The sequence below is a fragment of the Danio aesculapii genome, chromosome 11, assembly GCF_903798145.1.
Source record: "Danio aesculapii chromosome 11, fDanAes4.1, whole genome shotgun sequence".
In the NCBI taxonomy this organism is placed as follows: Eukaryota; Metazoa; Chordata; class Actinopteri; order Cypriniformes; family Danionidae; genus Danio; species Danio aesculapii.
In genome coordinates, this window is record NC_079445.1 from 37,575,244 (window position 1) to 37,596,955 (window position 21,712).

General features: G+C 33.9%; 1 protein-coding gene across 1 annotated transcript in view; it reads left to right on the forward strand.

Annotated features, from left to right (window-relative positions):
• Positions 1 to 1,551: 1,551 nt before the first annotated feature.
• Positions 1,552 to 21,712, forward strand: part of tkta (transketolase a) — a 34,159-nt gene continuing 13,998 nt past the window's right edge. Inside the window, exons 1-8 of the mRNA XM_056468707.1 lie at positions 1,552 to 1,971; positions 5,334 to 5,451; positions 6,687 to 6,800; positions 10,320 to 10,417; positions 13,891 to 14,082; positions 15,386 to 15,504; positions 16,532 to 16,728; positions 17,535 to 17,699. Coding sequence (XP_056324682.1) covers positions 1,865 to 1,971; positions 5,334 to 5,451; positions 6,687 to 6,800; positions 10,320 to 10,417; positions 13,891 to 14,082; positions 15,386 to 15,504; positions 16,532 to 16,728; positions 17,535 to 17,699 — 1,110 coding nt within the window. The 5' untranslated portion in view covers positions 1,552 to 1,864. The remainder of the gene's footprint in view (positions 1,972 to 5,333; positions 5,452 to 6,686; positions 6,801 to 10,319; positions 10,418 to 13,890; positions 14,083 to 15,385; positions 15,505 to 16,531; positions 16,729 to 17,534; positions 17,700 to 21,712) is intronic.

A 21,712-nucleotide genomic window follows, 5' to 3' on the forward strand; every position in this document is an offset into this window, starting at 1 on the left:
CCGGTTCATTCCGCTGTGGCGACCTCTGATAAATCAAAGACTAACTGAAGGAAAATGAATGAATATAAGAAATAACAATAAGAAATGTGAACGTAGTTTCACAGGAGGGCTAATGATTTAATATATAATTACAGTTTTTTTAAGTGGCTTTGGTGCATTTCTCACAACACTATTTACATTTGCTCAACAGTTAATGCATTTCTCAAAACAATTGGTACAAACTGCAAAACCTAGTTGATAACCTGCAAAAGCGTGTCACTTGCTCAAAATGGAGAGCTCATTCCTCAAACGCAAGTATTGATGTCAATGAAAGTGTCAGTGTCTTCAAGATGAAAAGTCCTGACACCATTGTTTATGAACAAGATAGTCAAATGTCGTGTTTTTATTATGACAGTTTACTCTGTACATTTTTTCCAATGCAAAAAAGTCAGATTTTGGTGACGCTTCCTGAAAATGCTCAAGACAGCTCTATATACTATTTGCACAGCCATTTGAAAACTACAGTAAAGTTAGATGTCACTCTATTTAGTGAGGTATCTGAGTACAAGACACCGAATATGTATGTTTACAGTTTATATATATATATATATATATATATATATACATGTATATTCTTATTGACATAATTTTAGACAAATAGTAAAATTGTCTCATTAGTATAAATGAGATGTTTTTGTAAGGGGCGACTCGGTGGCTCAGTGGTTAGTGCTGTCACCTCACAGCAAGAAAAGGGTGTGTAAATGAGTGTGTATGGACGGCTGAACTGGCATCCGCTTTTTAAAAAACATATACTGGATAAGTTGGCAGTTCATTCCACTGTGGCGACCTCTGATGAATAATGGGACTAAACCAAAGAAAAATGAATGAATAAATGAATGAATGAAACTGGCCATAGTGTATGTGTGTGAATGAGTGTGCATGGATTTTTCTCAGTACGGGGTTGCAGCTGGAAGGGAATCCGCTGTGTAAAACATGTGCTGGATAAGGTGGCGGTTCATTCCACTGTGGTGACCCATGATAAATAAAGGGACTAAGCCAAAGGATAATGAACGAATGAGATGTTTTTGTAATTTCCATTAGTTTTTTATTGTCTTTATATATATTTTCTTAGCATTTATTTCTTGACTAGCTGAAATGTGTGTGTGTGTGTGTGTGTGTGTTTTCAGTAAATCAAATTTGAAATCAAATTTGAAATAACATAAACTGGGTTTCAATTATATTTAACAATAATAATCCTGGTCAGATTTGACTAACTTGACTAACAGATTTATCCCTAAGCAAGCCAAGTAGCCTAAACCCAGACCTGCACGCACAAACACATACACACACACACACACATCCTGTCAGAAGGTCTGAAAGGAGCATCATTAATCTGGTAATGAGTTTAAATACAGCAGTCAGAGGTCATAATGAATGATTCCTTCGCTTTACTCTCTCTCTCTCTCTCTCTCTCTCAGTTAGTCAGTCAGTCAGTCAGTCTGTCTGTCTATCTCTCTGGTCTCGGCACTCTCTAACTCTCTTTACTCCCTCTCTCTCTCTTTGTCAGTTTTTCTGTCTGTCTGTTTCTCTGGTCTTGGCACTCTCTCTCACTCTCTCTCTCTCTCTCTCTCTCTCTCTCTCTCTCTCTCTCTCTCTCTCAGTCAGTATTTCTATCTGTCTGTCTCTTTGGTCTTGGCATTCTCTCTCTCTTTCTGTCTCGACCTGTGTTGCGGCTCATAGTGAAGTGTGTGTATTGTATGTGCGCTGTCATAAAGCAGCCTCCCTCTCTTCTCCTCCTTCTTTCTCATTCTCTCTCACACACACGCAGCCGCTGCTCCTCAAGCTCCATCTCTCCTTCACTTTGTGCTGCTGTCGGGCCGAACTCATGGAGGACTATCACAAACCAGACCAGCAGACGGTGCAGGCGCTCAGGAACATCGCCAACCGCCTCCGAATCAACTCCATCAAAGCCACCACTGCTGTGGGGAACGGGTGAGAGATGCTGGACGCTTTATAATTACACCTGCTGCAGCTCCATGAGACTTTCATTTATGACAGATAGATAGATAGATAGATAGATATATAGATAGATAGATAGATAGATAGATAGATAGATAGATAGATAGATAGATAGATAGATAGATAGATAGATAGATAGATAGATAGATAGATAGATAGATAGATAGATAGATAGATAGATAGATAGATAGATAGATAGATAGATAGATAGATAGATAGATAGATAGATTGATAGAAAAAATGATTCATTGTATTTACTAATTTTTTAGGGTAAGTGGATGCAAACAATGTATATATGCTGCATTTAATACAAACAAATTAAGTTGAAGATTACTAAAATCCATTTGTTTGTTTAAATTCAGCCCATATAAATTGTTTGCAACCACTTACCGTAAAAAAATTGTAAATCAAATTAATAATTTTTTGTGTGCTCCACGAGACTTACATTTATCATAGATAGATAGATAGATAGATAGATAGATAGATAGATAGATAGATAGATAGACAGACTCTTGCATACCCTTATGCAATGGGCATAATCTTTGCCCTCTAAATCTAAGCAGACAGATGGGAGGTTATGTGGCTTGGAAAAGGGACCCATTCGGTATTATTTTGGATTTTTGAGAGGTTTTTTTGTGTATTTCTTGCATTTTTTGTGCACTGCAGAATATATAAAGTATAATATTGCAATTTATTGTAACATTTGTTTTTACAATTTCTATGGGCATGCTTAAACCACTTCTCTGTTTTATTATTATTGATATTAATATTATTATTATTATTATTATTATTATTATTTTTATTTTCTATCTTGACTTTTTAGAACAATACTTAACACAAAATGTATATATAATGTAGCTTTTTTTTCTTTAAATTTTTTCATTGTCATTTAATAAAGAATTTTCAATTTAATTTCATCCATCGTATAAAAAGCAGGTTTTAATAAAAAAAATGTTTCATTTATTTGAACAGCAACTGCATTTTGTCCATAGTTAATTTTTTATTATCATTAATATTGTACTTTTTAATATGATATAAACAATACTAAATATATGAAAATCATCACAATTACTATTGTCTTGTCATGTATATTAAATAAAGAAACATTCAGTTGTTTTATGTAAAAAAATTAAATAAATAGCATTTATTTTAATCATGTCCTCAGTTTGTATTTAAATAGTTATTTTCATTTTGCATTAAGATAAAATGTCTTGCATTTTTCCAAAAATTCAATGATTGCGAGGTTTGAGAACAATGCTAAATACATAATCTAAGAATACTCACTATATTTGGCTATTTCATGAAGAAACATTCTGACTAAATTTCATGCAATTCATATAAATTGACCTTTAAAATGTTTTACATGTTTTTAAAAATTTTACATTATTATTAAAATACCGTAAGACAGTCACTACTGTGTTTTCCCTGTGCGTGATTTGTTATCATTATTATTAGAAGTAGACTAGTAGTAGAGGGTATTATTAGGTTGTTTTTTTCAAGTTTGATTTCTGCAGTATATAATTACAATGCTAAAAATAATCTAAAAATAGTAATTATGTATTATATTGGCATTTAGTGTTTAATGAAGCAATTTAGAATTTGTTATTGCTTATTTAATGTTTTATTGTCTTTATGCTCTTTTTTTGTTTAATAAAAACATTAAGATCTGCTTTGACACTTTTGAGTAAAATAACAACTGAAAGTGTGTTTTGAAACAGTAAACTTCTTTATGAAATGGGATCGTCATTTTATCTCCTTTGTTTCATGCACATATGAAGCTGCATGTTCTTTCCCCTGGGCGAAGCGTGTTTTCTGTTGGTCCTGCTGAGCTGTTATGTAAACTGCCGCATGAATCCAAATGCCGCAGTTGTTCATATCTGATATCTGAAAATGACTGAGCTTTGTATTGAAAATCCCTGATTTAACCCTTCATATCTGATCATTTGTGGTGTGTGATAGCGTGTCAGACTTGGTTTTAAATGCTGTCTGTGACCTAATCTTGAAGCAGATGGATGTTAGTGGGTGGTATGTTTGCTCAAAGATTTAGATTATGCCACAAGTGTGGTGGCGGACACAGGGGCATCTTGGATTAAACATCACCTTTGGCATCCTTTTGGATAGACGTCACTAATTGTCTTATTTTGACCTGACAAACTCAGTTATTTGCCCTTTGTGTGTAAGTAACTCACACACGTTGCATAATAAACCAGTGGTTTGGCCATGAGACCTACACTATTCTATGTCCATTGAGCCATAAAATGACCCAATCTTTTTTTATAGATGACCCAATTCCTAAAAAACAAGTACAATTACATTACATCACAAAATTGTTTTCTACATTTGAACTGTCCTACTTTACTTAACATAATATATTGAAATACTTTACGTATACATTGAAAGACTATGACTATGCTCAAAAAAAAAGATTTTTGCTGCTTGTTGAAACTACTTATTTAAAATGAGCTGAATCAACACAATTCCTGAGATTTATTTCCTACAACTTAAGTGTTTATGTTCTATCCACTCAAATTTGTAAACAAACAATTAATTTAACTTAATCAATTTGTGTTGGGACAACATGAAGGGTTTGTGTGACCCCGCATTTTTTACAGTGTAGGGCTATACTGGCGAATAAACAGTATGACTAATGTTGATAATATATAGAAATAAATAATATAATTTGGAAATAATACTGCTAAGTAGGTGTCCCAAACTAATATTTGTTAATACAGTGAAGTCCTTATGTTGTTATGAGGCAAAAAACAACACAACATACATGTAAGTAACATGCCAACTGATTAAAAGAATAAATATCATACCTGCATCCAAATCATTCCCAGATAGTAGCTACCAATTTCACTCAATATACAGGTTTCGGTCATTTCTTAGTTTACTCATAAACAGCATAATTTGTGCTTCATTCATAATGAAGTGATATCCAGCGCGCCGTCGCACTTGCGCGCAATCAAAGAGCGCGCGCCGTCGCACTTGCTCGCGCTCTTTGATTGCGCTCTCAACGAACGAGCTGACAGGAAAAGTTCATTTTTTCTAAGGTGAGAGGTTTTTTATTTTGTAATATATTACCATAATATATTAATATATTACCAAAATAAGGTTAGAAATACATTAACAGGTCGACATCTTACCTTACTCCACTGAATTATCACAACGTGTTTTACTCAAGCACTTTCCTTATATCTGGTCCGACAGACGTTTGTTATCGCCACTCAAATCGAAATTTCGACCCACTTTTGGGACAAAAAATATTAAACCATAGTAAATCCATAATACAAATGTCTGTGTCATTGGATATTGTATGTGTTTTACTTCGTCAGGCATCCGACATCATGTTGCAGTGTGGCGGAGATCATGTCTGTGCTGTTCTTCCATACTATGAAGTACAGGCCGGATGACCCCAAAAACCCCAATAATGACCGCTTCATCCTGTCCAAGGTGAGCTCACTGGATTATTCAGGTCTAACGTTAAGCTGTAATATTTCACCTTTAAATCAAGATGACACTAAGTAGCACAAATACATTATATGGTGTCGGGTCTTCTTGAAATGGTGCCAATTAGTCCTGTATTTAGTAGTTTTACTGCTACTGAATCATTAAAATAATAGTTCACCATAAAATAATATTCAAATACTCACTTTTTATTCAACCTCAAGTGGTTACAAACATTTGACATTCTTTATCTTGTTATAGAAAATATTTTGAAGACAGCTGGAAACTGGTGACCACTGACATTAGTTGTAAAAGATAAATACTATTGAAGTCAATGGTTGACATTTTAAAAACATATTTGTTTGTTCAAAAGAAGAAAGAACAGATTTTTGACAACTGAAGGGTCAGAAGAGGCACATTTACACTGTGACTGGTTTATTATATCATGTAATGTAATATAACATGCAATATGCAAAGAAATTCAAATTTCAAAATGGTTGTAATATAAAATAGAAATAATTTAAAGTACAATTTACACCTTACAAGGTTCCATTAGTTAATGTTAATTGATATATTTATTAACATGAACAAACAAATAGATTTATTACAGTATCTAGACATCATTGTTAGCATTAATGAAAATACATTCTTCGGAATTAGTACACTGTAAAACCCAAAAAGTTAAGGTAACTCGAACCATTTGAGGAAACTGATTGCAACAAACTATTTAAGGACAAAAACTAATTCTAATGAGTTCTGTGAACTTAATCCATTTGAGTAAATGAAGTAATTTGAGCACAGTAAAACCCAATAAATGACGAGAAACCAACTGAGTACTGTAAAACACAATCAGTTAAGGCAACTCAAACCGTTTGAGGAAACCGATTGCAACAAACCATTTGAGTTAAAAAAACGAATCTATATGAGTACTGTGAACTTACCCCATTTGAGTTGAAGTAATGAGGTATTTAATTAACTCATTACCTTCAACACTGAGTTCAAAACTCTTTTCAAATGAGCAGAATTAACTTTCAGTAAAAAATTCATTTTATCACAATTCATTCTGTTAACTACACTCATTTCATTTGATAAAGTTGACTGTTGGCTTTTACAGAATCTTTTGGTAAGGTGTGACCTATGTTTTAATAACACTAGATTTGATAGCTTTTATTCGAGTTAAGGAATTGATGGATAATGGCATCAAGTCTAATCTATGGATGTGATATTATGTCCATCCTCAGGGTCATGCAGCTCCTGTGCTCTACTCAGTGTGGGTGGAGATTGGCTTCCTGAAGGAGTCTGAGCTCATGAGCATGTGCCAGGTGGACTCCACTCTGGAGGGACACCCCACACCCGTGAGTAACACACACACACACACACACACACACACACACACACACACACACACACACACACACACACACAAACATGCTCGCATTGACCTAAGATCAGCAGCTCATCAGCTCTGTTTACATCAGGTATTAAGATGCATTTTTGTTAATCGGATAACGAGTGGATTATGCTAAATACAGGTGTAAGTGATATCGAAAAAATTTAGCTTGACCTCTTTAACCACTTCTACAGGTATTTAAAATATACATTTGATTGATTGCTGTCATAGTGCAATAAAGACTCTCATGTGGTCCAGTGCGTTTGAACAGCCACTAAAAACTACCTATTTTTGTCTATTATAATTTGGTTTGGTTTGAAGGTGAGCAAATGTTTTCTTTTCATTCCTGATTCTAATTGTAATGTGAAGGGACGCTGACAACAGAGGTGCGGTTCCAAATGCAGGATTTATAATGAGAATGGTCAGACAAGCAACGGTCAACACATGGGCAATCAGGTACATATAGAGAATCCAGAGTCGTAGGCAAATAACAGGTGAGTGGTCAGAAGGCAGGCAGCAGACAACGTAAACAGACAAACAAAACAAAGCAAGGGTCTAACACAGCAAGCCAAGGGAAATGCTTCGTAATGCTCACAGTACAGTTAAACAAGACTCAGCAACTAGTGTGTGTGTCTGTGCTGCTTTTAAAGTCCATGTAATCAGTTCTGAACAGCTTCAGCTGTGTATGTTAGTGATCAGCGGACAACCAGAACAGGTGTGAGTGTGTGGTGCATGACCGGATCTGTAGTCCATGTAACGGCAGATTTGTAGTTCTTTAACGATCTGTGTTTTTACCAGCGTTCTGCAATTATTAGATTGCTGGTGATTGTGACACTAACACATAGCTATTAGATCAGAAATGAAAGCTGCTACTCTCTGTATCACTTTCCATGGTCTCCTTTCATGTGTGTACAGTCTAAAATATATACAAAAAAAAAAAAAATGTAAAATTGAGTGGATTAAGAAATGCAATTATAAATTCTCGTAATCTCAAGTAATTAAATGTTATTTTTTAAATAAAAAATATTAAATAAATGCCAAGTATTTTATTTGATTTAAGTTAATAATTTTGAACAGAATATCATACCCTTAAAACAATTCTTCAAACAAAATGCATTTCATCATAATCAACAAAAATATTTACTTATCATTCATATGCACTTTATTTTTTTTTTTATTAGAATAGGCAAGAGGTACACAAATTGGGATCACATACAAAGAAAACAAAACAACAACAACAACAAAAACAGATGAAAAACAAAAACAACAATACAGTCAGGTACTGGCAGCTGCATGTGTTTGCGTGTATACAAATACATATACACTTAAAATAACAAATGAATTAGCCAGTTAGAAATAGAGCAGGATGAAGCACACGCTTATTATGATATAAGTCATTAAATAATGCTAAAATGACTGTCCTAAATTACATTTTTCTTTCCCAAAAATAAATTTGATTACAAATTAGATTTTAAATATAGCATTTCCTTCAGAGATCAGTGTATTTGTGCATTTCTTTGTTGAAATACAATATTTGAATGTTTATTTTATGTACAAATGTGTTGTTAATCTTTTTTGTTTATACAAAGCGACATAGAGGAATGTGACCAAAACTAATTTTACGTTTTTTTTGTTGGTTTTTTTGCATCAATAAAACATCTGACCCTTTGCATTTTTGTATTACATGTCTTCTTTGAGTTTTTTTTTTCAAGGTTTTAAATAATTCAAACCCCAATACCCACAACTTACCCCAGACAGGCTTATGAAAAAATCTAAATTAAATAATAATACTTATTAAAATAATAATAATAATAATAATAATAATAATAATAATAATAATAATAATAATAGTAATAATAATAATAATAATAATAATAATAATAATAATTATTATTATTATTATTATTATTATTATTATTATTATTATATAAAAATAAATTAATTAATTAAAATAAAAAAAGAATTCTAACCAAGCACCAATTCACATTCCACAACTTCAGACTTCCAAAGCTTCTTCAATATCATTTTTCACAAAGATCAAAAACACCTCCCAGATATCACCAAATTCAGAGAAATTTTTCCTTATTATATATGTGAGCTTTTCAAGAGCCAAACATAGTATTAGGTTTCTCAACCAAAGTGCAATGGAGGGGCGATTAAGACCCTTTGCATTTTAATCGTGATATTTTTATAGTCACAATCAATTTAATTACTTTGTACATTATAACATTTATTTCATCATGTAAATAAATGTTAAAATAATGTAAAGTATTAGGAACTCACAGGAAATGTTACCTGTATAAATGTTGAACAAAAATTAGTGCATCTTAAAAGCTTTTTTGACTGTCCAGTATGTACATTTCATAAGCTTATTTTGCAATATTAGATTAAGAGTTCAGAAAAGGTCTTACACACACTTGCCTATAGACAAAAGATGCATTTTATTGACTTGTGTGAATGGCAATGTGTCTCTAGACCAGGGGTGGGTAAACTTGGTCCTGGAGGGCCGGTGTCCTGCACAGTTTGGCTCCAACTCTGATCAATCACACCTGCTTATAGATAATTAGGGATCTTGGAGACACCGATAGCATGTTCAGGTGTGTTTAATTAGAGTTGAATATAAACTATGCAGGACAACGACCCTCCAGGACCAAGTTTGCCCACCCCTGCTCTAGACTGATTGTAATCCGAATGACTAAACTGCATCTTAATGCCAGGTGTGAACAGGGTCTGTGTCCAAGCCTGTCCCAATAATCAATAAATCGACTTACCACACAACACATGGACATGGCCTCAATCATTTTTGGTAATGAATATATATTCCACATACATAAAAAATAATTCTAGCATTTACATTTTTAACATCTATCTCTATTGGAGGTGTCAGTGTCAGTATGGTTAAAAAAGCACTATAGTATTTATTATAAATTACTATAGTATATTTTAATGTGGGTGTCTGACAGCTGAAAATTTGCAGCCTTTGTTACTTTTTACCTTGCACTTTTTTGTTAAAATATATTATTATTTATTTAGGATATTTGTTTTCACATTCTGATTCCAATGCCTGATTATTAAAGAGTTAAAATGACTATAATGAATTGATATAATCTTAGGAATAATATATGATGTGTTCTTTGGATGAGTGTACTTGCATTGTGATAATACTATATTGTCATTCTGGCATTATGTAATGATGAGTAGCATAAAATGTTCTTAAAATGACAATAATATTGTTAATCGCAATATATTTTGGTGCAGTATATCGTAAAACAAATAATAGATATTGTGACAGGCCTATCTGTGTCACATTGAGTCTGAAGGAACTTGCTCTCAGATCACTGCGAGAAACACTGCAGTTCATTGGGACAGAAACGAATGTTCAGGTTAAACTGGCTGCAGCTAATGAGCCGTTCACCAATGGCAGCAGTTATTTTATGTAACAGCCACGTGTGTGTGTGTGTGTGTGTGTGTGTGTGTTTAACAGAAGCAGCAGTTTGTGGATGTGGCCACAGGCTCTCTGGGACAGGGGCTGGGCGTAGCCTGCGGAATGGCATATACGGCTAAATACTTTGACAAATCTAGGTAAGAATGTTACCCATAAATGCATACATTCATGAGTTCAGAATATACTAGAGTTTACTAGAATATTTGCCAGATTTTGAGACATTTGTTAACAAAGAAAGGTTTTGTCATATTCAGTATTATATTAGTATTTAGATACTATTGTAATTTTTTATTGTTTGTTTTAAATCACTTGGAAATTCTTAGTTTTTCTAGATTTACTATTTATAATTATGAGTTTGAGTTAAACATATTTTTTCTTTTATTCTATTTAAGCTGATTGAGCTGATTAATATTTTTTTTTCAATCACAATTTGGTCGTTTAGAGCATTTTACTAAAAACATTTATTTAATTATTTTATTTATTTTGCATATTTATTTTGGTTTTATGCATGACTCTAGGGCTGCTCGATACTGAAAAAATTACATGTTGCGATTTTTTTTATTCCTCCATATATATATATATATATATATATATATATATATATATATATATATATATATATATATATATATATATATATATATATATATATATATATATATATATATATATATATTGCAATGTGAATACAATTTCACAAGATGAGTTGAATAAATGTTTGTAAAGAATAAATGTTTGTAATTTTAGATTGATTGGGAAGATTTTGTAGGGGAGTGCATAAAATATTATTCAAGTTTATTTGTATAGCACTTGAGCATAATAAGTTTTGTATAATAAGCCTATTATTTATATTATTAAGCACAATATTTGTATAATTAACTCTACAAGCATAGATAAATTCAATAAAGAAAAATATGCTAATTAAATATACAGCGTTTTATTGTTTTCTGAAGACTTGAAATGTATTCAGGTATACAGTAATTAAATGCTCAAATACTGCATAGTCTTTGTTTCATGAACAATTCCATAAAATTAATTGTAATTAATTTTTCAGAGTAAAATTTTTTAGGCCTGAATGATTTTGAAACCCTCACACAGTTACAGGCCTCAAAAAACACTTGCAAAATGATAAATTAGAATCCAGATTCAACATTGCATACACTTGCGATGTGACTAATGCGAATGATACCATTGTGATATCGATGCTGAAGTGATATATTGTACAGCCCTACATGATTATACAAATTTTAAGACAACACAGTACCATTGTTTTAACTTCAAAACAGTTAAATATTCATTTAAATTAATATGTGTTAGGTAGAATAATCCAAATTTTCAATTACTGTAAACAAAAACAATTTAGATTCTTACAAAGTGTAATTTTCTGAAATAAATAAATAAACAAATATGTTAGAAAAAAAAGTTTTTTAATTTATAGCGATCAGATGCCTAAACCTTAAATATATAATATGTAAATGTGAAGAAAGCATCCATATATGTAAAAAATACATTGCAAATATTTGTAATCAGTTTGATCTGTGTGTATTTATCTGAGTGCTCTCTGTAATCTGAAGTCTGTATATCCACGTGAGATCGTGCTGCGGATTTTAAGGGTGTGGATTTTTTGCGATTCTTCTGCTCTAATAATCAAAGCCCCAGCGGCCATCACTCTGTTATTTTTACATCTTGGATAGAATTCAATTTGGGGATAGCTTCACAAATGTACTTCAAATTTAAACCTATTTTTGTGCAAATCCTTCAAATTGTTTTTAATTCTCTATTTATTATGCATTGCAAAAGCCCATAAATACAGCATCAGAGTGAGTGTTGTTGGATAGGAGGAAGCACTACTGCTGTTGTGTAAGAGCGATTTGACTCAAATCCTAGCTGATTTCTAATCAATTAAATTTAACTCCTCTCATTCGTGAAGACAGTAAAACTTGTGTGACAGGGGTGTTAAAGTGTCAGGTGGTGTTAAAGAGGGCGGTGGTGATGTGGTTTAACACATCAGCTCACAAGCCAAAACAAAATACCCTTTTGAATAATTTTTGAGGGTTTAGGGTCAGTACAATCTTTAATTGTTGCTGAAAGAAGACATTTAAGATTTTAGCTATTAATGCAAAATATATTAAATATTTTTTTTAAGTTAGTCATTTTTGCATAATTGAATAATGTTGGTTTTGTGGTGTATATACAGTGCTCAGCATATATAAGTACACCGCTCACAAATCTTTTGAATTAATATTTGCTATAGGATGCTATACAGTATTATATTTGTGCATATATATTAGATTAGTCAGTCATGAAGCCAAATTTGCTATAGGATGCTATACAGTATTATATTTGTGCATATATATTAGATTAGTCAGTCATGAAGCCAAATTTGCTATAGGATGCTATACAGTATTATATTTGTGCATATATATTAGATTAGTCAGTCATGAAGCCAAATTTGCTATAGGATGCTATACAGTATTATATTTGTGCATATATATTAGATTAGTCAGTCATGAAGCCAAATTTGCTATAGGATGCTCTACAGTATTATATTTGTGCATATATATTAGATTAGTCAGTCATGAAGCCAGATTTGCTATAGGATGCTATACAGTATTATATTTGTGCATATATATTAGATTAGTCAGTCATGAAGCCAGATTTGCTATAGGATGCTATACAGTATTATATTTGTGCATATATATTAGATTAGTCAGTCATGAAGCCAAATTTGCTATAGGATGCTATACAGTATTATATTTGTGCATATATATTAGATTAGTCAGTCATGAAGCCAAATTTGCTATAGGATGCTATACAGTATTATATTTGTGCATATATATTAGATTAGTCAGTCATGAAGCCAAATCTGGAGCTAATCAAAATAACTTACGACTGTGATCTAAAAATTTGTAGCCCACATTTATATGTTGAGGGAGTGGTGAGACCCAGTTCAGTGGATGGGGGTGGTTGGGAGGCCATGATCGGTTAGGGCAGATAGAGGGAATTTGGCCAGGACAACGGGGTTACACCCCTACTCTTTACGAGAAGTGCCATTGAAATTTAAATGACCACAGAGAGTTAGGACCTCGATTTTACATGTCAATTGAAAGATGGCGTTCACTGACAGTATGGTGTCCCCTTCACTATACTGGGACATTAGGACTTAAAAAGACTTAAGTTTAGCACCCCCTGCTGGCCTCACCAACACCACTTACAACCTAGTTTTCCCATGTGGTCTCAGCCCTGCTTAGCTTCAGTAAGGAAACGGTCTTGGCCCGTGGAGTGATATGCTGTGGCAGTAAATTGAAGTCTAAAAACTGAATAAAAACACACACACACATTTAAAATATAAGTATTAGCTTCAAAACATTTTTAGGGAGTTTATGGACTTTAAATCAAGCAGACTGAGAAGTAAAAGAAACAAACAACAATAAACAATCCCCCAGAACACCTCACAAATTGACCTGGTAACCACATAACAGTGTGTTAAATTACACTCCGCACAGCTTAACTACACAGCAACACCCACTGACAGCACACTTCTATCAAGACAGCATATTTGCACATGAAGCAGCATTGTTTTAAGAAGATGCAATGCCTTTCATTGCAGTTACCGTGTGCACTGTTTGCTGGGCGATGGAGAGATGTCTGAGGGCGCCGTGTGGGAAGCCATGGCCTTCGCCTCCTACTACCAGTTGGATAATCTGATGGCCATCCTGGACATCAACCGGCTAGGCCAGAGCGACCCAGCACCACTGCAGCACCATGTGGAGAAGTACCAGAAACGCTGTGAGGCCTTCGGGTAGGTTTGGAGATAAGGTTTGGACTGAAAAATTAAGCACTGCTATGGTTTCAGATCCATGAGGTTCATCACTCAACTCAGTAACAATTTATCACAATTCATTCTGTTTACAAACTATTAACGAAGACTTTTAGCTCAATTAACTGCTAATTAGCTGTTTAAGAATAGTTAGTAAGATAGTTGTTGTGTTTAGGTATTGGGTAGGATTAGGGATGTAAAATCATACTTTATAGCTACTTATAATATATATATATATATTATAAGTAGCTATAAAGTATATAGTATAAGTATAAAGTATAGTATAAGTATATTATATCTGGAAAAAGACATTTGACTTGATTTTAGTAAAATGACTTTTTAAAGGGACTTTTTTTAACACTCAAAAACACTTGAGAAATTATATTTTCTTTAAGAAAAATTTTTTTGTACTGTGAAAATAAGATAATGACAAATTAGCAGAATTACAAAAGAAAAATGACCTGCAAAATAAGAATTTGCGTAATCGAATTTGTTTAAATTTTCCTAGTAATCATGAAAATAATGTCATGATTTAATAATAATAATGGTTGCTCATTTTATTACTCTTATTAATAGTATTAATATTTATTTTAACTGCATCTTAAAATGTCAATCTTGCTTTGGCAAGTATCTGAAATTAGTAAAAATTTTTAATGTAAAATCAATGAATCTAACGAAAGTTGCCTGCGTCTGCACAGAGAAAATAAGATATTAATTAACACAAAATTATGTTTATCGGAAAATGTTAAAAAAAAAGATATTAATAAATATCTAGGTAGCAGTAGGTAGTCCTGTCACCTCACAGTGAGAGGGTCGCTGGTTCAAGTCTTGGCTGGGTCAGTTGGCATTTCTGTGTGCAGTTTGCATGTTGTCCCCGCGTTCGTGTGGGTTTCCTCCGGGTGCTCCGATTTCCTCCACAAGTCCAAAGACATGCGCTATAGGTGAATTGGGTAAGCTAAATTGTCCGTAGTGTATGAGTGTGAATGAGTGTGTATGGTTGTTTCCCAGTGATGGGTTGCAGCTGGAAGGGCATCCGCTGCATAAAACATATGCTGGATAAGTGGTTCATTCCGCTGTGGCGACCCCAGATGAATAAAAGGACTAAGCCGAAAAGAAAATGAATGAATTAATGAATGAATGTGAGGGTTAGGTTTTGGAGTGGAACAGAAAATACTGTTGGGTCCGTATTTAAACAATGGAAGTCTATGGCAGGTCCCACAAAGGTTTTACAAGTGTGTTTGCAGTGTAAAGCTATCAATCAATTCATTGTTTGTTGTGTGTTCAGGTGGCATGCTATCATTGTGGACGGCCACAGTGTGGAGGAGCTGTGTAAAGCCATGAGCCAACCTCGCCACCAGCCCACCGCCATCATCGCCAAGACCATCAAGGGCAAAGGCATTCCTGGTACATTTCTTCTCATAACTTCCTAAAAGAAGTTTTTCTTATCTTATTCCTATAAGAAGTTTTGCAGATATTAGACAGGCAAACTCTCCTATTATATCCTATTATATCCAAAAATGAATTCTTCATTTTAAGTCCCAACCATTTCCCAACACCTCCCACAAAGTCTATCAATGTACGCCCGCTTTTTTGACTTTTGTTGTCATCAAGAGTATCATTAAAAACTAATCCACCCTGTTAACAGTCAGACACATTTAATTTAATTTAATTTTTATTCAATTTTTAACATCTTCCACAAAGTCAACCACATCAGTGCATGTCAACTTGAGTTTTGTTGTTTTCAAGGGTATTTATGAGTATTTTTGATTAAAACAAAAGCTAACCATAACCTCCCATGAGAAATGCTTCCGCATGTTATAGAGACTGCAAATGAATTTCTATTCACCATGTCAACAGAAAGACACTCTCCAATTCTATATTTTAAAGGTCCCATGAAATTAAAATAAAGTTTTTTAGATATTAATATCAGTATTGTTAGTTTTAAGGATATCTATAAGCTAGTGGGCTCCAAAACAGTGACAAAATTCTTGTTTAGAAGATATAAAACTGATAAAAAACATGTGAAGCTTGTAGTTTGTCACTTCCACCTAAATAGATCAATGGTTTTAATCACGTCACCTCATACTTCAGTTTCTCATCAAATCGTGACCAATCAAATGCTCTTTAGTGTCTGACATGCCCCGCCCCTTCAAGATTCTTCACATTTGATGCACTTGAGCACAACCACTCTTACTGGCAAAGCGGTGATAAAAAACCCACCCTCTCGTCATGCTTCAGTTGAGATTTTGTCAAACATTGAATAAAAAAATTCAATTTTCACAGCACTTCACAGAGACCTACAAGCCTGCTCATTTTCCAACAACCTCCAAAAAGTCAATCAATACGCACCCACTTTTTGAGCTTTGTTATTTCCTGTGGTGTCTATAAGAAGTAAGTAATCTTTCATCAAAAACGCATTCATTGTATACAGTGGCAGAAGATAAGATGGGATGGCATGGCAAGGTGCTGTCAAAAGACATGGCAGAGAATGTCATGAGAGACATTCAGAGCCGCATAATGAACAGTAACAAGCGCATGTACCCAGCCTCACCCATCGAGGACGCTCCACCTGTGAGTCTGCGCAACGTCCGCATGCCCAGCGCCCCCAACTACAAACCTGGAGAGAAGGTAAGACATCAAGGCGAGATGGCTGGGCTAATGATAGATTGGTTCAATATCTTTGTGTAAGTCTTTGTCTAACCGCTGCTGGAAGAGATGATCAGATGTGCTCCAACATTAGGCACATTCAAATCAACACTCAAAACTAGGGATGCTTCGACCGATCAGCCAGAGATCGGTATCGGCCGATAATCACATTTTATGACTCGATTGGTACTCGCTTATCTGGCCGATCACATGAACCGATCGCAAGTGTTAGTGTACGGGTTTACAAGCAGAGGAAGATACAATTTAACTTCTTATGCATCAAAAATGCACTCCAAACCTTTTGTTCATTAAAGCTGCCTCTGGCCATTACATGTCCACACTAAATGGTTATAAGAGACATGTTTAAGGGATTATATGCAACATCCTTCCTTTATTCTTTTAGGAAGGAAGAAAGCTCCACTTAAGTATCATACTTAGAGGGAAAATGTGCTTTATGCAATTATAGCATCAGAATCGGTACTTGGTATCGGCTCCAAAAATTCTGATCGGAGCATCCCTACTCAAAACGCCTTTACCTAATGAGCACTGTTATGTCCAATAGATCGCACTATTATGTCTTTATTTTCATTTCCATTCCATTAAAACCTGTTTTAACACATTTTAATCTGTTTTTAATCATTTTTATTCTTTGTAGTTTTAATCGTTTTATACTTGTTTCTTTTATTCTTGTTTATGTAAAGCACTTTGAATTACCATTGTGTATGGAATGTGCTATATAAATAAACTTGCCTTGCTTTAACTCTATCCACCAATCTTCTTTTTATCAGGTCGCTACATGTAAGGGGTATGGGATGGCTGTGGCCAAACTGGGACGTTACAACGAACGAGTTGTGGCGATGGATGTCGACACCAAAAACTTCACCTTCTCTGAAATCTTTAAAAATGAGCATCCCAACCGCTTCATTGAGTGCTACAGCGCAGAGCAGAACATGGTAGGAAACTACGAAGCAGCAAGTAGATATTAGAAATACTTTTGTTTTGGGTTTGAAAATCAGACAAAAAGACATAAATATTGTGCACTTAACAGCTTTAATGAGAGTAAGAACTACAATCCCTTAAAGCACAGGTGTCAAACTAAGTCCACAGCTCTGCACAGTAACCCTAATTAAACACCCCTGTTCAAACTAATTGAGTCTCTCAGGCTTGTTTTAAACCTCCAGGTAAGTGTATTGAAGCAGGGTTGGAACTAAACTGTGCAGGGCTGAGAGTTGAGTTTGACACCCCTGCCATAAAGCATTGAGAATCAAAAAAAAGTTGGTTGTATCACTAGAAACTGTATATCTGAAGTTTATTGTAAATGAATTTTGTAGTGTGTTTATTGAAGTACTGTATGCTTCAAGGGAGTGGGTGGAGCTAGAAAGCTATTTTGGCACATTTTACTCATTGTGATTGGTGAATTTTTTTGCACAGCATGGTGGGAAATAAAGTTCATTTAACAAAAATATAAAGCAGTAATAACTTTCAAGTTTTTAAAAGTGATGACAATAAATAATTGAGCATCACATCATCATCTGATCATTTCTGAATGATGATATGACAATGCACATTTGAGTAATTATAAAAATTCAGCTTTGCATCAAACAAATAGATTACATTTTGAAAAAATATTCATTTGAAGAGTTCAGATGCAAAATCCTCTAAATGCATCTGAAAATTTCTTCTAAAATTATTATTTTCATAAGGCTCCTGTGTATGGGTTAAGTAATTTCACTTTTATAGCAAAGAATAGGTTATTTTCATAATTTTTAAAGGGAAATAACTCAACATAAAAATAGTAGGCTGAGAAAAATGTTTATTTTCAATGAAAATTTCAGATGGCACTTAGAGGTTTTTGCATATAAGGTCTTTATATAGAAAACATTTGTTTTAAATTCTAATACTAAAAACATTACTAACTCATTTCCAAAACATTGGAAAAAAATCCCAAATTTTGACCAGTAATGCAGTGTTTCCCAACCCTGTTCCTGGAGGAACACCAACAGTACATATTTTGGATGTCTCCATTATCTGACCCATTAACTTCAGGTTTTGGAGTCTCTTCTGATGTTATGATAAGATGATTCAGGTGTGTTTGATTAGGGAGAGGTTGAAAATGTGGACTGTTGGTGTGCCTTCAGGAACAGGGTTGGGAAACACTGCAGTAATGTATATGTTTCCCTATTACAGAGCATGGTAGGAAACTATGAAGCAGCATAACGATATTAGAAATACTTTTTTGGGTTTGAAAATCAGACAAAAAGACAATATTGTGTACTTAACAGCTTTAATGAGGGCAAGAACTACATAAAGCACTGAGAAGCAAAGCATCTCTAGAAACGTATATTTAAAGTTTATTGGAAAGTAGTTTGTTGTGTGTTTATAAAGTATGCTTCAAGGGAGTGGCTGGAGTTATGAATTAATACTTTTGTAAAGTATCATGGGTAATACATTTTATTTTACAATAAAAATATACTGTAAAGCAATAAAAAACTTTAAGATTTCAAGTCGACAGTGATGACAATAAAGCAGCAAATCATCATTCGATTATTTCTGAAGGATGATATGACAATTCATACTTGAGTAATTATGCTGAAAATTCAGCTCTGCATCGAACACAGATTACATTTTTAATTTAAAATATGTTCATATGAAGAGTTCAGATGCAGAAATCTAAATGCTGTCTGAAAATGTCTTCTTAACCCTTTTGCACTGTTCAAATGTACTGCTCTTTCGTAATGTTAGAGATGAAATCATTCACTTTAATAAACTGCTGTAAAAACGCACCAGATTAGAAAAAAATGTAATTTTTTTTGCAAAAATCAATCAACCGCAGTCCTGCTCAGAACTTCTAAATGTTTTTAAAAATTACAGGATTTTAACTCTTTAATTGCCAAGTTCATAAATGATGTCACTGATTTGGTGAAAAACACACACAAAATGACGTATTTTTAATATAAAAAGTATTTGTGGACTGGATTTTTTTGGATTTTTGGACTTGGAAAAAAATAAAAATAACAACAATAATAATAATAATATTGTAAAATCAATAACAACATTTTCTTTGATGCATTGTTAGTTTTTGTGCAGCATACACTTTTAATTTTGTCTCCTTAATTTACTGTATGTGGCTGTATTCCCCCCATTGACTTCCATTGTAACCCATTTTTTGATTGTGAAGCCACGACACAATATAATTATGCGTTGTTGATTGTTGATGGTTTTCCAAGTTGACAAGAGGTAAAATTAGTCATTTTTACCATTGATCACAGTTGGCACCCTTAACCCAGTAGAGAGGCCTGTGCAAAAATAAGCTTAGTTTCTGGATTTTATATGGAGATTTATTAAGTATAACAACAAATTAAAGTGTGTATATGTGTAGGTAAATTTTAGACGGCACTTAGAGTTTTCGCATCTGAACTTTTCTTATAGTAAACAATTATTTTCCTTCGGCTTAGTCCCTTTATTCATCAAGGGTCACCGCAGCGGAATGAACCGCCAACTATCAAGCATATGTTTTACACAGCGGATGCCCTTCCAGCTGCAACCCATAATGGGAAACATCCATACATTTTCACATGCACACTCATAGACTACAGCCAATTTAGTTTATTCAATTCACCTATAGTGCATGTCTTTGGACTGTGGTGGAAACCGGAACACCTGGAGGAAACCCAAGCCAACACGGGGAGAACATGCAAACTTCACACAGAAATGCCAACTGACCCAGCCGGGATTCGAACCAGTGACCTTCTTGCTGTGATGCAACAGTGCTAACCACTGAGCCACCGTGTGTGTTTTAATTCTAATACTAAAACTCAACATTATGTTCCATATTATGTTTCCATATTAATATTGCTTCAATAGTGCAACCTTGTCATTTTTAAAATAAAAGATATTCACATTTTGGACACTAGACTAGTGAGCAAACCCTCTCTAAACGCTCCCTTGATTGTTCTGCTAAATTACAGTGTTGGGATTGGCCACATAAAACTCTCCTCAAAGCACCGAAGTCACTGGTTTGCTAAATAATACATGGCGCTCTATCCATAATGCAGCAGTGAAGATGTGACCCACTTACGCTCCATTTTGCACCACGCCCTGCTGCAGTGCTATTCCCCGAGAAGCCATGCAGAAAACCCGCACCGCCTTCTTTCAGCTCACAAGCACATTCTTTATGATCAGTGCGCTTCGCCAAAATATTCCACTCATTGTTCATTTGCTAGGTAAAATGTAGGTCACTCATTGGTCGTGTTGTGTTTTGGGAAGCGGCCGTGATGGACAGGATGAAAGTCTGAATACTAATTAATTGGTCAGAGTTCATATAAGTTATGCACAGTTAACCAATCAGATGCAATACTATTGCTAATTAAAGCATATATAATAATAGATCTGAGCATGCATACTAGTGAGAGAGTCATTTGTAATGTAGTCTGTCAAAAAAGAAATATTAATTGATTTTGATTGCTTAACGATGTAATACAGTGGCTTCAAGAAGTGTTTCAAAACTTAACCCTCAATAAATCTGTATATGGTGATGCATTATGTAAGAAAGTATTTGATTTATTTGATGAAAGACCAAACAAATATACAGTGCGTCCGGAAAGTATTCATAGCGCTTCACTTTTTCCACATTTTTTTAATGTTACAGATTCCAAAATGGATTAAATTCATTTATTTCCTCAAAATTCTACACACAATACCTCATAATGACAATGTGAAAAAAGATTTTTTGAAATTGTTGCAAATTTATTAAAATTAAAAATCTGAAAAATCAGATGTACATAAGTATTCACAGCATTTGGTGTGAAGCTCTAAATTGAGCTCAGGTACATTCTGTTTCCTCTGATCATTCTTGAAATGTTTCAGCAGCTTAATTGGAGTTCACCTGTGGTAAATTCAGTTGATTGGACATGATTTGTAAAGGCATTCACCTGTCTATATAAGGTCCCAGGGTTGACAGTGCATG